We start from the raw sequence: 15,714 nt of genomic DNA, 5'->3' as shown, positions 1-15,714 counted from the left end.
AGATGTCAGGCCTCCTTGTACTTGGCAGAGGAAGCCAGAAGGTTGTGGCATCACACCACAAACTTTTACAAACCTACAAGACCAGGCCTTAAACAGCTGTGATTAACTGAGGCTAATAATAAAAGAAATAAAATACCTCTGACCTAGCAGAGCTGTTGGCTGTAAAAGACTCCTCAGGCAAATGCACCTTGAGTGAAAAACCATGAGAAATGGCTGTTTTGCGAAAAGCAGCTCTGGTGGAAAAGCTGGCAAACATTTACCTTGATGCAGTGTAAAAGTATCCTATGAGCTCCCAGCCCCTGTGGCTGAAAGAGTGATGCTAAAGTGGATTGTGTCCCTGTGTGAACTCTAGATGACAGTGATGTCTGAGTGATGCAGCTGTTGATCCCTCCTTTGCAAAAGGTGCACTGCCAGGATAGCAAGAGACCTCTTGGTGGCAGAGGAGTCATCTCTGTCCTGCTCGGTGCCATCTTCATATTTATAAGCTGATATTTCTATGTGGCTGCATAGCCACAAGTCCAGTAAATGACTGTAATTAAACTTGATGTGATTTATTCACAAGGGTGGGTTCATTTATACATCATGGAGTTGTCTGTCCTAATCCAAGAATCCTTGAACAAACAGCTCTGAATTTGCATCTCATAAAGTAGCCAGCATTTTTCCATGGAGAGCATGAACTCTGGCAGAAGTGTGAATATGCCTTCCTACCAGTAAAATAACCTCCCTGGGCTCGCTCCAAACTTGTTCATATCTCAGCTTTTGATGGGCCACTGCACAAGCTGTTCATTTTCCTTGAATTCAGATGTGTGTACTTTTTCTTGATGCCTCGGCCTTTCATACACATCCTGTTGTTTGGACATGAATAACACAGCCAAGTGTCTGCTGCCTTTGATGCCTTTGTGTGCCTGGAAGCTGTGGTGCGGTTTTCTTACAACTGAATTGGGTGTGTGTGATGAAGAGTGACTGGAAGGTTTAGTAAAAAACAAGCTGTCTTCTGTGAGGTATCTGTGAAAGAAAGGGGAAGACAAAGATGTGTTTGATCATTAACAGGAAGGGAATAAAGATTCTCTGGAGAAGGCTTAAAACAAGATAACTAATGTCTTCTGGAGAATCTTTGTGGTAAAATAACTCCACATTTTGAGAGGAACCTTAGACTTGATGCCATAACCCTAAACCTCTGTTGGAGACTACTCCAGCTAATGATAGTGATTGAAGAGTGGTTTCCCAAGCTCTGATCTAGTGGACAGCCAGGTGATAAGTGGAAAGTCTAAAAAGATGTAGTTAAAGTGAACAAAATTGATAGATGAGAAGGGAGATGAGCATTTTCCCATGGTTGCAGGGAGCACTGCAGTCTTGCTTTTGTAGAGCCATGGGCCAGCCCAGGTGGGAGCTGAGATAATGTGGGAGATAACTTAGAGGATCATCTTGCTGGTGTTGCAGTATATGTAAAAAAAAGGAGTGTGGGTGGATACTGAATGTAGGAATATGTGAAAAACACCTTGCTTATAAATGCAGGGGGTCCCAAGAGACAAACTGTGCTGTAGCAGTACATCTCCAGCATAGCCTTGCCATCATGATCTCCTTCCAAAGTAAAAATCCTGCTGATCTCTGTTCCTGGAAAAAGGGGGTCTAAAGTAAGACCCCCAAAGGGTCAGTTGTGGTTATATTGTCAGGTCATCAAACTGGAATAATATTGGCCTTTCAAGGCAGTTAAAAAGTATCACTGTGCATTTGGCTTCCAGAAATGCAATTAGAAGGGATAAATGATTATCTAATTTGCTGAGACATTTTGGTGAGTTTATTGGATTGTAGCTTCAGTATTTGCCATGAACTAAGCAGAGGAATCTGTGCAATTTTCAATGCCATTAGTTTGTGTTCCAGAGGGTGCAGGTGCATGGGAAGAGCGGTCTGTGGTTAGACTGGGAAGGAAGTCACATTCCCTTGTGTTTCTCATTCTCATCTCTCAGCCATGGTGTTGATTATTAGAAAGGTGATGGTTTCTTTTTTCCCCCCTTGGTTGTTGCAAAAAATGTGACCAGAAATGGCTATTTAGGAGCAAAGTATGTTTGAACTTTAGAAACCAACAAAGGTTTGCCTCCTTGTGCCCTTCCAGGGACCCTGGGACACTCACAGCAAAATGAGTTATTTTCTCTTTGGGGCCACCTCTGTAGAATATGTCAGTCCTTTGTGTGTCTTGCAACAGATTTGCCTGGCAAAAGTAACTCATGGCTGGTTGTGGGGTTGTTTTCTTCCTCCTTCCCTCTTTTTCCTTGTCTCCCTGTTCCCGCTTTTCCCACTGTGGACTGCAGGTGTGGCCTGCTGCAAGTAGGAGACCGAGTCCTTTCCATCAACGGCATCGCGACGGAGGACGGCACCATGGAGGAGGCCAACCAGCTGCTGCGCGACGCGGCGCTCACCAACAAAGTGGTGCTGGAGATCGAGTTCGACGTCGCAGGTGCGTTCCCAAAGGAGCTGCTGCTCCTCTCTGCCCATGGGGCTCTGCCAGGGCCTCTGCTGACCCAGAGGAGGGAGAGTATTCAGCAGGCTCAGAGGGAGGAGTGAGAAACCCTGGGATGACGTTCTCCATTTCTTGTTGTACTCTAACGTGCACTGAGGTGGAGGGTTCTTCTGATCCTTTCATAAATGTTCTGTGGTCATTGCTTGGCTTAGATAAGCCTAAGGAGTAGATGAAGAGGACACACTTTAAATATTTGCTCATTAATAGGAATAATATTCATATTCATTTATGGCCTTGAAGCCAGGAGGGAGCCAAAGCTATAGGCTAGGGGTAAAGTGCAATTTTGTATTAAAAAAGATTTTTTTTTTTATTTACATTGACAGAGCTGCTTCAGTTTTGAAATACAGTGTGATATGAGCACTTAACTTGATGTTCAGAGCATGTATTTTTAATGAGAATCCAAATTTCAACCTGAAGTCCACAGGGTCTCAGATAACCTTATTTGAACCAATAAAGCAGTGCTTTATGGGCTTGTTTTCTTGGTTCCAAAGAAACCATCCATGCAACTGAAAACTCTCTTTTTTCTCCTTATTTTCTTTTTTGTTTGTTTTTTTGCTTTATAGAGTCTGTCATACCCAGCAGCGGTACTTTCCACGTTAAATTGCCCAAGAAAAGAGGTGTAGAGCTTGGAATTACAATCAGCTGTAAGTATTGCTCAGGCTTGCAGTAGCAGTTGCAAGAGCCTCTCCTTTCCACACAGGCATTTTAGAGGGCTCAACAGAGAGATAAGATCATGTGGGGTTTCTGTGGCACTCCAGCGCTCGTGATTTATCCCAGAATGAATCAGATGTGTGGCTCCTGCCTCCATGAGCTGGCAGCTGCAGAGAAAAGCAGTTGCATGAAGGGCTGGCACAAAGGATGTGTCTCAACTGGTCACTTGATCTGTGGTGCAGAATTATGTTATGTTATATGTAATACTATTTTTATTTCCTTGCTCACACTTGTGGTATGTTCTTTTTAAAAAGAATTGCCTGGGTGTGGTGGGACCCTTGCAAAAAGAGGTGGAGAGAGGAGAAAAAGTAAGAGGTGACCCCACAGCTTGAAGGGTAGAGAGGGGAAACTGCCAAGAGGAGAAGCATGAAGAGGATGGTTGGGTTTAGAGGCAGTGGAAGCACTTTAAATTCCAGAGTTTCCCAGGAATTGTTTCATTTTACAAGCTCAAGCCATGCAGAAGGAGAGCCATGTGCCAGGACTTGGTATGCACTGAGAGAAGAGAACATAAACCTTTTTCATTTTCTCTCTTCTCTGCTCACTCTTAATTATCTCGGTTTCCCTTCTGAGCATAGTTTTTAATTTAAAGATCTTCTGGCCTCTTTGGAGAGGGTGCTTTAGGGGGGTGATCTAGGCAGATCCATCCCAGTTTTCTGGCTAACCTGGGATCTTGCTATGCCTTTTGTCAGTGAATTTTTCCTGTATGGCAAACACAGGCAGCCCTTGGATCACTCATCCCTCTCTCACTTCTGGGTAAAGTCAGTTGAATCATCTGAGGTTTGCCATGCCCAGAGACTGCCACCACCTCTGGTCTGAAGCAGAGCAGCTTGTGAGACTGCAGTAATGGGATCTCTTGTCTGAGCCCTCAGGAGCACAGACCCAGCTGTGTCTGGAGAGTGGAGTCACAGGGGACACTTGGAAACTGGGTTTCATTAAAAGAGAAGCTATGCTAATTACCTCTTGACATTTACAGCATTAGTTAGAGAGTTAATTGGAGGTGTTCTGGTCTAAGTGGGATGATTCTCAGGAGTGACTGGAACATTGACAGGATGATGCCTTTGCACCTAGTGATATTTCTTGTCCCTCTTCTCAGCGTCCCCTATTTGTGCCACAAGGACAATCCTGAGAAATAACAGCACAGTGTTTAACATTTGGCTTGGTGGCAGTTAATGTCTGAAGACATCAAAGTGCTTTCTGAAAGCAGCAGGCTGTCTGTAATGGCATTTCACTGGTGGGGAGCAGTGCATGGTGCAGACTCTGCTGGGTTCCCACCTGCTGCCCTGCCACTGCCTTGGCATTCCAGCCTCAGGGAGCAACCCAGGATAATGGATCTGGTAGCAAAAGCTGGCTTGAGCAAGGCCCTATTAAGTTTCAAAATTTAGTTTATGTCTGGGGCTAGAGAGTAAAATGAACTTGGGAGCTGCTGGCAAGAGCAGAAGTTTTTATTTGTGAAGTCTTATTTGAACAGGATCTGCTTCAGATAAGCATTTACACTTCAAACATGTTTTTATGTTGGAAAGGTTTTAATTTCAAATCTGTTAAAAGAAGCGATTTCACACACTTTTTTGAAATCACTGCTAATAGAAAGGAACTGACCCCTGGGTTTTAAATAGATGCCCATTATTCAACTACAAAGCAGCTTTTTAACACTATAATTGATTTGATCTTTTTGATTGCTGAACATGTTTGTAGGACATTGTTTAAGTAATGCACATGCATAAACCTGAAATATATTGCAGTTGTTTCCTGAGTCAAAGCCAAAATTATACTTAAAAATGGAGAAAAAGACAGACACCCAGAGAATGCGGTGGCAAAGATGAAATTCAAGCTTAATCCTAATTTTGTTTTCATATATTAGTCTATATAATCCTATGTCCACATGATCCTTAGCAAATAAGTTCATAATTTTTTCACTCTGCCTCTGACCAGGCAGATAAATATACCAGCTTCAAACATTAAAACCAAAGCAAGCAGCCTTATGTTAAGTACTTCCTGCAGAGACATGATGTGCATGCAGGAGTGTGATGCAAGCAGCAAAAGAAAAGAGGTAAAAATAACCCTTCTCTGTTTTGCTCAGTTCCTTTCCTCTCAGTTCTGCTGACTTGAGTGTTTGTGTAGATCTGGAAAAAGCTTTTACAGCTTTCCTTCTGATATGGAAAAGTATATAACTACTGTTTTAAAGGGCTTGGTTTACTGGCCTCTTGCATTGGATTCTTGTTACCTACTCTGTAAAACTGGAGCAGCTTGAGCAGATGAGAAGGTGAAGGGGTCAGAAGAAGATCCACTGCACTGTCATGGCCACAGAATTGGGTTTATTCATGAACTTTATAGTCTAGCTACACTACAGAGGTAAGATGAGTTGCTTTCACTGAGTTTTACCTCTTGGCTTCAGCTGGCTTCTCTGTAGTTAATTCCTCTGCCTAGGAAGGTTTGCCTCTGCCTTCTTAAATGGGCAGAGGTGTTATGACCTCATCAGGGGAGCACTACAGAAATAAATGTGATCAAGTTCTTGCTGTGCTGTGGCTTTCAGAGCTAATTGGGAGATGGGCTAGGTAAAGGGTGGGGGGAGAGCAGGATTCTTGATGGATGAATTGGAAGAATTCATGTAATGGAGCTGGCTGTAGGAGGAGCCATAAATCTGCTGGAAATGCTCATAAAAGGACTGGAAACCCAGGAGATTTGTGTATGAGGAGGGCAGATGCTGCTGGTTCTGGGATGAACTTGCAGAGAGGGTCTGTACTTGTTCCTGGTGAGGGGCAGATGTTTGCTGAGGGCATTTAATCTTTCAGAGATTTCAAGGATTTCCAGAAAGAGGAGGCTTGGGCTGGATGAGTCTTCAGCTGTGGTGTGAGAGCATAGATGGGTTTCTTGCCCCTGCTCCAACACAGTGTGGCAAAGGGGCACAGCAAATCAAGATGTATGGTGGAAATACATGCATTTAGCACTATTTCCCTTTCCATTCTCAGAGGATGAGTACAAAATCCAAGGGGTGAGCCTCTCACTGACAGTGCTTTGAAATCCTGAGGGATCTCTGTGCCCTCAAGCCTCATTTCAGTCTCCTCAATATGCTAAATGACATACACTGGAGCTGCCACGTGTGTGCTGCTCCATGCACTTTGTCCAGAGGTGAAGGATACAACGCCAGCTAAACTCTCATTTCTCTGAGAAAATACCCAGTATCTCAGCCTCTGTCTCAGAGAGAAGGGCATTTGCTTGTAGAGCAGCTACTCTGGCTGAAGAGCAGACCATACTCCTTTCTGCTCCAAGAGCTCTGAAGCTTACCTGTTTGCAGCAGCCTCTGGGGCTCAGAATGGTGAGGATGCAAATACTGCTAAACTGAGAGTTTTGGCACACGAATGTGAAGATTTGACCCTTGTTAGCCTGAACAACCCCTCTCCATTAGCATAACCCATGCCTCAAATGCTCTGATCTTGCTGGCTGCAGCCAGTTCTAATGATGCAGTTGCACCTTTGAAGGTTTTCTTGAAATCTCTTATAAATTAAAGTCTCCAGCAGCGAGAAGCTAATAGTCACGTATTCTCAAATGTTCAATACCTCAGCTCTCAAAATAAGGTATAGATTTGTTATTCCCCTCTGCAAAATGATAGTTGATTACACAAAAGATTACCTTTTGTATTGAGAGTTTGGGATTTTTTTCCTGTCTCAAATATCCTCTCCAAGGGCTGGTTGTGACATTCACTGTAGGGTAGAGATGTGTTGGTGTTGCTGTTTCAAGAGATACCGAAATTGCCATTAATTTTAGATATGCATTAATGCTTTATATAGCTTGTTTATCAAATTACCTTTATATATCTTAACAAATCAATTCCTGTGCCCTTGGTGTGAAGCACTGCAGATAAGGAGGAGGCAGTATATCTGCTTGCAGGTGATAAAACCGGAATTTGGGTAGATAGATAACTTCGATTAAGTCGCTTAAGCAGTGTAATCACTGTCCTAGTGAGAAGATGGATCTCTGAGCCCAGCAAATCCAGTTTTGCTGGCTCTGTATCAGCCTGTGCCCTGCCACCAGCCCAGGCAAGCGTGTCTGCAGGCGGGGCAGGCTCAGCAGCCACCTGTCCTGCCCCCTCACTCACACTGCAGCTGATTCACTCCACTGCTTTTATCCTGGTGGGATGTCCTGATCTGGTTTTGCTACCTGGAGATTGTGAAAGGAAAAGGATCTGTGATGAGGCAGATATCCTGCTGGAGGCACTGGTAATTTATGCACCTGCTGCTAAACTTAATGAATGATAGAGGAAAATTTGGGTACTGAGGATTTGATTTTCACTGCTGCTCTTTGTAATCAATTCTGATTCACTTTTTTCCTCTTCTCATTCCTTAGCTATCCTGAGATTATTTGGTTTCTGACTTTGTTGTTTCCAATTCAAAAATTCTTCTTATTTAAATGCATTCTTATGGCATTATTACAATTTCTTTAATTACACATTGGCAGTGTTGCTTTGACTTGGTCAATAATGAAGGGCATTTTTAGCAGGTTGATGCCTGTGAAATATGTGCTGGTGCTCCTTGGAGGGGAATAATTTACCAGCACAAGTCATTATGCATTCTATTAAAAACACAAGCTGGACATGTGTTGCTGGCCTCGTCATCCATCACAGTGTAAACACTGAGTTAGCCACAATCCCAGCAGAGAGACTGAAAGCAATTTATGAAAAGTAAATAACAGTATTGATCAATTCACTTTTTTATCACTGCCCTGTCACCACTGCCAAGCAGTGTTTTCATTTTGAGTTTCTTCCCCACCACATGCTTCTACCTTTACCAGCTGTTGATTTATGGAGCCTTCTTTGGGCCACTGGAGCAGATTTAAACTGTCTTTTGTACTGGAAAATCCACCAAAAATACAAACAGGTCTGAAAAAGAGCCTGTTTCCACCTGCAGTGGGTTGCCCTGGCAGATGGAGGCCACAGCCAGGATGCCTGCTGAGAGTGAGCATGGGTTTCTGCACGCCAGCTCCTGCCTCCATCTCTTCCCTTGGCTTCCTTTGCTGCCATCTCCATTTCACACACAGGAGAGCAAAACCCAGAGGCAAGGCTGAGTGTCCAGACTGTGTCTTCCTGCAGCAGAGTTCCCAAGACAATGTCCTTTGAAGAGATATAACCACATTAACAGCAGAAATGAATGGATAAGGAGGCTTTATTCATCTGTGCAAATGTCTTAATGCCAAAGACCACAGCCCTAATAATGATGTACTTTAGGTTGGTGCTGTTTTAATTGCAGGCAAATTGGAAATTGTCTATTCAAAATCTCACCAGGGATTCATGTATCTAATGGCTCTGACCTCTACTGAGCCACCCCTTCAGTGACATTGCAGTCTCTCACTGTCAGACAGGCAGCTGTTGCATGGATAAACATTGTCACCCTGTGTGAATGGCCAGGATGGTTACAAATGTGGGGCTCAGGGGTGCTCAGGGCAGCCTGATCCCAGCAGACAGGCAGGAAGCCCATCTGGACACTGCTGGGCTGCAAAGAAGGGCTTTGGGATGCCAAAGGTTAATTAATGGAGTCAGTAACCACAGGTCTTTAGAATGAACAACAAGCCTCTGTTCTGTGCTGTGAGACTTCATTATCTTAACCTTGTATCTTACGCCTCTTGAGAGAACGTGGTTACTCATTAAGTCTCTCTAACTTACTCTTCAGATTTGATGGTTTTATAAAGCCTTTGCATTTACATTAAGAAATTATGTATGTGGCGATCCCCCATCCCTGGAAGTGCTCAAGAACAGGTTGGGTGGGGTTTTAAGCCCAACCTGGTCTAGTGGAAGATGTTCCTGTTCCATGAGTGGAACTAGATGATTTTAAGGTCCCTTCCAATCCAAGTGTTTCTATAATGACTCTGTGATGAATATTTAGAATGTTTTACATTTACAAGGACTGCCATTTATTAAAGTTTGAGTTCTCTGTTGGTAGAGACAGTTGTATGCAGTTCTATATGGCTCTTCCATTTAACTCAGGTCTCAAGGAAATATGTTCTGAGAGCAAAACTTCTAAAAAAAGTCTGCAAACAAAACCCAGAATGAATTTTACTTAAAACTTGCTTTGTTCTCTAATGGATAAAGCACTTGGTTTGTTATCCCTGCTTCTGTCATGGGAAGCTTTTGCTGTGTTCAGTGCTGACACCAACTGTGGAACTTCAGAAGGACAAGGTCTTGTTCTCTGCTCAGAAAGTGACTGTGTGCAGGATCCCCCCACATGCCACAGGACTTGCAAGGCAGACATTGAGATAAACAGAAATCTGCTGAGCTCGAGGCATGTTGTTGTCTGTGCTTTCTTGCTGTTTTTTTTTCACCCCTCCCTCTTTGCTCTCTTGGTGTTCATGGTCTCTGGACATGTTGTTGAGCTGTGGCTTGGTCAGGTTAGGGATGGCCATCCCAGCCCACCACCAGGACATGTTAGGATCCTCCCTAACCCCTTTCTGTCACACTGCCTCTGCTTTGAAACTAGTAAACAAACCTTGCAGTGAAAAGCATTTTTGCTAACCTGGATTGTTTTGACAGAACCAGGCTAGGGAGTGATTAAACATGCAGCAATGCCACCTGACCCAGGGCTTAGGGTGTGCTCACAGGGTCTGCCCTCACTGCTGCGTGGACACCACTCTGTACACCTCTGTCAGCAGCAAATGCATGTCCTATACTAAAAAGGAGAGCAACAATAATAATTGTACATCTCAATCCCTGTGCTGTTAGTCCATGGTGTGTGGCCTTCTCAGTCAGCATGGAGATTTCCGCATTGTTTTTACCTGAACCTCACCCTTACTCCCACTACTCAGCTTTGCCCAGTGTCTCTTGTCCTGACTGCAGTCTGGCCCATGCTGTGGGCAGGCTGAATATAGGCACAAGCCCTCTGGGCATCTCCACAACATCTTCCTCCCTTAGATCTGCAGACAGAGCACAGCATGAGTGTCCAGTCCAAAATTGTCTGGTACCAGGCTCCAGTAAAACGTGGGGAAAATAGTTCCTCCAGGCTCTGTACCATTCAGCAGTCACATTGCTGTGACTATTATAAAATCAGTCACAGTCTGCTTTTTGCTGTCTGACCTCACTGTGGCTCTCAGCCCTGCCACGACTGAGATTGGCTGTCTTTTTTCTCTCTTTAGTACAGAAGGTTTGGTTATTTCTGGGAGAGGATATCCTTAAAGGTGTTGGGTTAGACATATGTTTTCAAATTTCATAAATGAATATAAACAACAGAAAAATCTAGAGCAGAGAGGTTGGTAAACACTTACTATGTCTGACTTTCTGGGTGCTCTCTAACTGCTGTTCAGGCAGGTGGATCTCTGTGTGTTTGGTGCCACGTGCCTCACAGATATTTTAATCTCTGCCCTGCACCGGATATGTTCAAAGGCTGTGAGTTTCTTTCTTCCCACACAGTTTTTGTGAGAAGCTGAGAAGCTCTGTCAAATTTAAATGAGGCAATGCAATTCCTGTAGCAAGGCAGGGTGGAATGGATGCTCTTTCTTGGTGTATGTTTGGCGTGTGCATGACAAGGAGGTCAGGAGGAGTTTGAGTCATAAATCTCTCTTGGGTATCTCAGGAGAGCAGCAGGTCTTGCAGGCAAGTCTGAAAATGTAAATGCTCCCAGAGATGCGTATTCACATCTCGTGGGCTGAAAAAGTTATCAAGGTCAGCCAGGAGATAGGAGCTGGAAACCACCCACCCCTTCCAGCTCCAGCACAAACCACCCCTGATTCATCTGGTTGTATGATTAAGTGCCCTAGAGAGCTGAACCAGCTGAAAAACTGAGTTTTTTCCCTGGGTTATTTTCCACCTGGAAAATTTCACAGCCCACTTTACTTGAAGAACACAGAAATGCTTGTATGGAGTGCGGGGCAGAGCTGGGTGCTCTCCAGCAGCAGTGCTAATTCTGACTGCAGCCATGGCCTTAGGCTCCCTTCTTTTGTATGTGAGGGGTGGTCAGGGGTGTTCAACAGTGCTGGGATTGGCAGTGCCACCTCTTCCTGTTGGACACCACACATCTGCTCCTTCAGGAGTCCAAAGGAAATTACCCTGGGCAAAGAGCAATGAACAAAGTGCAGGGATTTATATTTGTTTGGTTTTTTTTTTTTTCCCTTCTTTCTGGAGAGGCTACCAGAGTTCAGCTGTGAGGCATCATTTTGTGATGGGAATATAAATCCCCTTTCCTTATGGCTGCTTCTCCCCATTAACTCTCCACCATCCCTGTCCTAGACAGCAAACTCACCATCAGGCTTTGTACCGTGTGTCTCTTTTGCAGCTGCAAGCAGAAAGCTGGGGGATCCTTTGATCATCTCTGACATCAAGAAGGGGAGTGTAGCACACAGGTAAGTGCAGGATTTTCCATCTGTCAAACCCACTGCAAAATGGCCTTCCATGAATGTCTACCAGAGAAGCTGAATGTAGCCCAAGCAGTAGCACTTGGGTCTGGATATTTCCAGAATCCAAGATCTCAGCACTAGAGGTTTTTCTTAGACCACAGTAGGGTTTGCAATAAATCTTGTCTGTATTGAAGTGAGTAGAGTTGAGCTAATGGAGAAGATGACCAGGGCACTGGTTTAGATGTCAGCTGAGTCTCTAGGAGATGGATGTTTAACATTTAAGAGCATGTGGTAAAAGGCTTCATATATCCCAGGGGGTGCTATGGCTCATCAGGTAGTTTGCCATGTCTCAGCTCCTGCTTTGGTGAACAGAGAGAGTGAATTGTGTGCACTGGTGGAGAACTGTGCAAATAACTCAGGATTTATTGACTTCCCCTCTGGTCCCAAGACCTCATAGCAAGGCATTCAGAGGAATTTAGTGTGTCTGCATTGCTTATTTCTAAAAGTGCTCACACAAGATTTTCCATAAGGGGTAGAATATCTGTCAGTTAAACATCAGGCATTTTCAGGGTTATAGGTTACCCAGGATATTTATCTAACCTTCCTGGCTCGTTCTGTCTGGATGCATGCTCTACACAAATTTCCTCTCTTTAAAATTACAGGTGTAATTTTGTAATTAAGCTCATGGTTGTTTTCCAGAAAATATCAAGGACAGTAAAAAGTTAACATTGTCATTTCCACTGCAGAACTGAATGTGTTGTGGGATCTGAAAGGCAAATACAAATGTACTTATAGTTTTCTTTTCCTCTCCATGTAGAACTGGCACCTTGGAGCCAGGAGACAAGCTGCTAGCCATTGATAACATCCGACTCGACAATTGCTCAATGGAGGATGCTGTGCAGATTTTAAGGCAGTGTGAAGACCTGGTCAAATTGAAGATTAGGAAGGATGAAGATAACTCTGGTACAGAAATCCTCATGCAAACTGGTGCCTGTCCACTGTAATGACATTTCCCAATAGGTAGTGCAAACTAACAAAGATAAGGGCTGCTGCTATCCAGTCACCACTTTCCAATTGATTATAGTCTATTTTTGTTATTCTGCCCTTAAGTGATGTCTGGAAGGTTAAAATCCTATTTGGTATGAGTGTCACTGAAGACTTCTGGCTTTTGCTTCTAGAGGCTGCAAGTCTTTCCTATGACTACTTTTATTTGGGAAATGACAAGAATTCAGCATTCCTGTTTTCTCTTTCAGACGAGCAGGAGACAACTGGTGCTATTATCTACACGGTGGAGCTGAAGCGATACGGGGGCCCTTTGGGAATAACCATCTCTGGGACAGAGGAACCTTTCGATCCTATTGTCATTTCAGGCTTGACTAAACGAGGGCTGGCAGAGAGGTGAGGTTTGGGGACAGAGCAGTTGAATTTATTTGAGAAGGGGTCTTGAACCATGCCAAGTTTCCTCTGCTGTCATGAACTCTTCTTTGGTGCCTTAGTCTGCTAAGGAAGAAAGGTGCTCTGAAGGTACCAAGTGACATGAAGCAGTGGTGGGGGCTGTGCTGCTGGGGCAATGAGAGGGATGCTTGAGGAAAGTCAGACCCAGTGAGTCAGGTATTCTACAGCCAGGAATACATATTTATTTGCCCCTCTTCCACAGTGGTGCTTCCTGGTCTGGGATTTGCCATGCGTGCCTTGTGTCAGGAGAGTACCCATCCTGCCTACGAAACCACCATAGGCTCTGTCCAGGACTCCCCTGTTGCTAAAATGGCTTATGGCCATTGCAGTGGTGTGTCCTGCTGAAACCAGGGATCTCAGGTGTATTCTGACCTGTCCTAGCTTCTTGCTCACTGTGTTACATGTGAGGTATCTCAGTGCAGGTTGGTGTGCCCAAGCATCAGACATTTATACTGAATAAATGTAGGAACAGATTTACCTTCAGTCACCGGGGAAGTTACTGTGTACCTGGGTCTGAATATATGTGGATGTGTGGGATTTAAAAGATCAGGACATTCCTGAGAGTATAAGTGGAGCTGAGTCATACACTCTATCTTAATTAATCTTTCTATACGGGAGCTGTGACTTGTAAATAGATCATTTCAGCAGCCCTGACTCATGCTTCTCTGAGGGTCTCTTACTTTGTGCTGCTGAAGCAGAACAGCAACAAAATACCCCCTGAACAAACTGGTGTAAAGTGCAAGACCTTGGGGACGTTTGACAGCATATCTGGCCTTTTGGTTTTTTCTGTCTCAAGACCACGCTCCCTCTTAGCTGGGCTGTGAAACAGCTCCGTGTCCTTCACTGCATTGGGTCCCCAGAGCTCTCAGCACACTGCTGTGCATTTCCATTGCTTCCCTTTGGGGCAGAATGCAGAAGGTCTTTGTCTCCTGGGAACAAAAGGGGATGGACTTAATCATTAGTGATTCTTCTCACTGGGGATTTTATATCACTGCCTGTCACTGCAGGGTTTGATCTTCTTCCCTATAAAATAGTAGCCACAGAGTATCTAAGGCTTTTCTATGTAGCACTTCTGTATTGTACCTGCAATCCAGCATGAGAGAGGTTAAGAACAGCAGCTCAAATGCTGTCAGGTGTCAGAAGACAGGATTGTACCTTTGTTGATCTCAGTTCCCTTTGCAATTCCACGGCTGTTCCTCCTTTGAACTCGGACGCACATCGGTGCCTGTGCCCAGGAATGCAGTGCGGGCGAGTGCTGCAGTACCACTGAATTTTGATCAGGAGAGAGCAGCCAGTGAGCAATGAAAAGCCTTGTGAGAAGAGTGATGGAGCTGTTCAGCATGCTCACTGTGGCTGAGTAGCAGATAACAGCATGGGGACAGGCAGCACAGGGATGTCTCTGGGTAACCTTGGCTCCCTGTGGGGAGGGTGAGGAGCACTGGGATGAAGGCTGCTTGCAGGAAAGGTGCATTATTTCTCCTGTGAGTGAGAGAAGGGGATGAATTGACCTTGTCAAGGGAAGAGGGGTGCTCCAAGTGCCATCCTAAATTGTTGCTTTCCTGATGTCTCTACCTTTATCTGTGCCACAGATGCCCTTAGCCAGGCTCTGATTGAAGGAGGGGGTCTTGAATCCAAATCCATGCTTGTGTTGGAGCACAGGATATTGTTCAGCAGCACTGACACTGGGACCTGATCCCAGTGTCTGATAACAGGAATCCACAGGCCATTCTTGTAGAGGCACAAGTGAAAGTCTGCTCTGCATTTTGGGCTGCTGGCAGTGGGGGAGGCAGGGTGTCCTCTAGGATTTGTTACACATCTGTCTGTGGGTGACTGGCTGCCTAAGTCCAAAAGGCTTCAGAGTCAGACGATTTAGGTTTTATCTTGACCTTGAACAATTTTTTTTTCCTCGTGTCTGATCTTACAGAAACCTCCAAAAACAGCTCAGGCTGTTAGAGTGGTGTGGAGCTGTGGCTCTCTCCCATGTTACTGTCTGTGTCCCCTCCTTGAGTGCCTGCATACAGCTTAAGCCTGTGCCACAGGACTTGTGCTTTCCTTCTTCTTGACCAAGGGAGTGTGCTGAACACTGAATTCTGGTTGAGGTGTAATGGTTCTCCAAGAGCAATTTTTGGCTATTGCTGACATCTTAAAGTGCCAGACCAGCCTCCTTTAGTGCCACCTACTCAAGTAGATGGGGGTGGCTGTAGGAGAGTTTGGTCTAGGAGTATCCAGCAGCAAGCCATCTTGGCAGGGAGGAAAACGGATGGTGACCCTACTCACGTGCCACGTTAATCCCTACAACATGCATGCAGACTCCTCTTCCCCAGTGCTTGCTGAGAAGTTCTAGCAGCCCCTTTTACACCTTTCTGCTTACCTGTTACTCAATTCTGCTCTTGCATGTCCCCTCTGAGCAAGGAGGGACATGCAGCCCATGGCTCCTTGGGTGTTTGAGGTGAGTTAAGGACTGTTGGTAGTAATGGAGAGGCACCAGGTCACTAGCTGGAAACTGCTTTCTCTGTCAGTCCTGCTCAGCTTCTGTCTGCCTGGCCTCACAAGGGGGGGGCTGAGAGGGCTGGACTTTGGTTTGCTTTCTCCCCTTTGAAGAAAAGTACCTGGCTGAACATGACCTTTCTCTTTAATTGTTTCTGTATTTTTCCCTGCTGAGAGACTTTCACAGTTAGTGCAGAGCCATCATGTTGTTCAGGGCTGGGTTGGGCTGG

General features: G+C 44.9%; 1 protein-coding gene across 5 annotated transcripts in view; it reads left to right on the top strand.

Annotated features, from left to right (window-relative positions):
- Positions 1-15,714, top strand: part of GRIP2 (glutamate receptor interacting protein 2) — a 247,868-nt gene that overhangs the window by 213,053 nt on the left and 19,101 nt on the right. For all 5 annotated transcript variants that reach the window (XR_010028850.1, XR_010028851.1, XM_063164811.1 and 2 more), the window contains exons 13-17: positions 2,310-2,455; positions 3,082-3,162; positions 11,482-11,548; positions 12,360-12,505; positions 12,796-12,940. Coding sequence is in view for 3 of the 5 variants with exons in the window: in XM_063164811.1 (XP_063020881.1) it covers positions 2,310-2,455; positions 3,082-3,162; positions 11,482-11,548; positions 12,360-12,505; positions 12,796-12,940 (585 nt within the window). In the remaining 2 variants the exon portion in view is untranslated. The remainder of the gene's footprint in view (positions 1-2,309; positions 2,456-3,081; positions 3,163-11,481; positions 11,549-12,359; positions 12,506-12,795; positions 12,941-15,714) is intronic.

Source organism: Melospiza melodia, chromosome 10 (genome assembly GCF_035770615.1).
Source record: "Melospiza melodia melodia isolate bMelMel2 chromosome 10, bMelMel2.pri, whole genome shotgun sequence".
In the NCBI taxonomy this organism is placed as follows: Eukaryota; Metazoa; Chordata; class Aves; order Passeriformes; family Passerellidae; genus Melospiza; species Melospiza melodia.
Note: the sequence above shows the minus strand (reverse complement) of the source record. Positions and strands in the feature narration are given on the sequence as shown.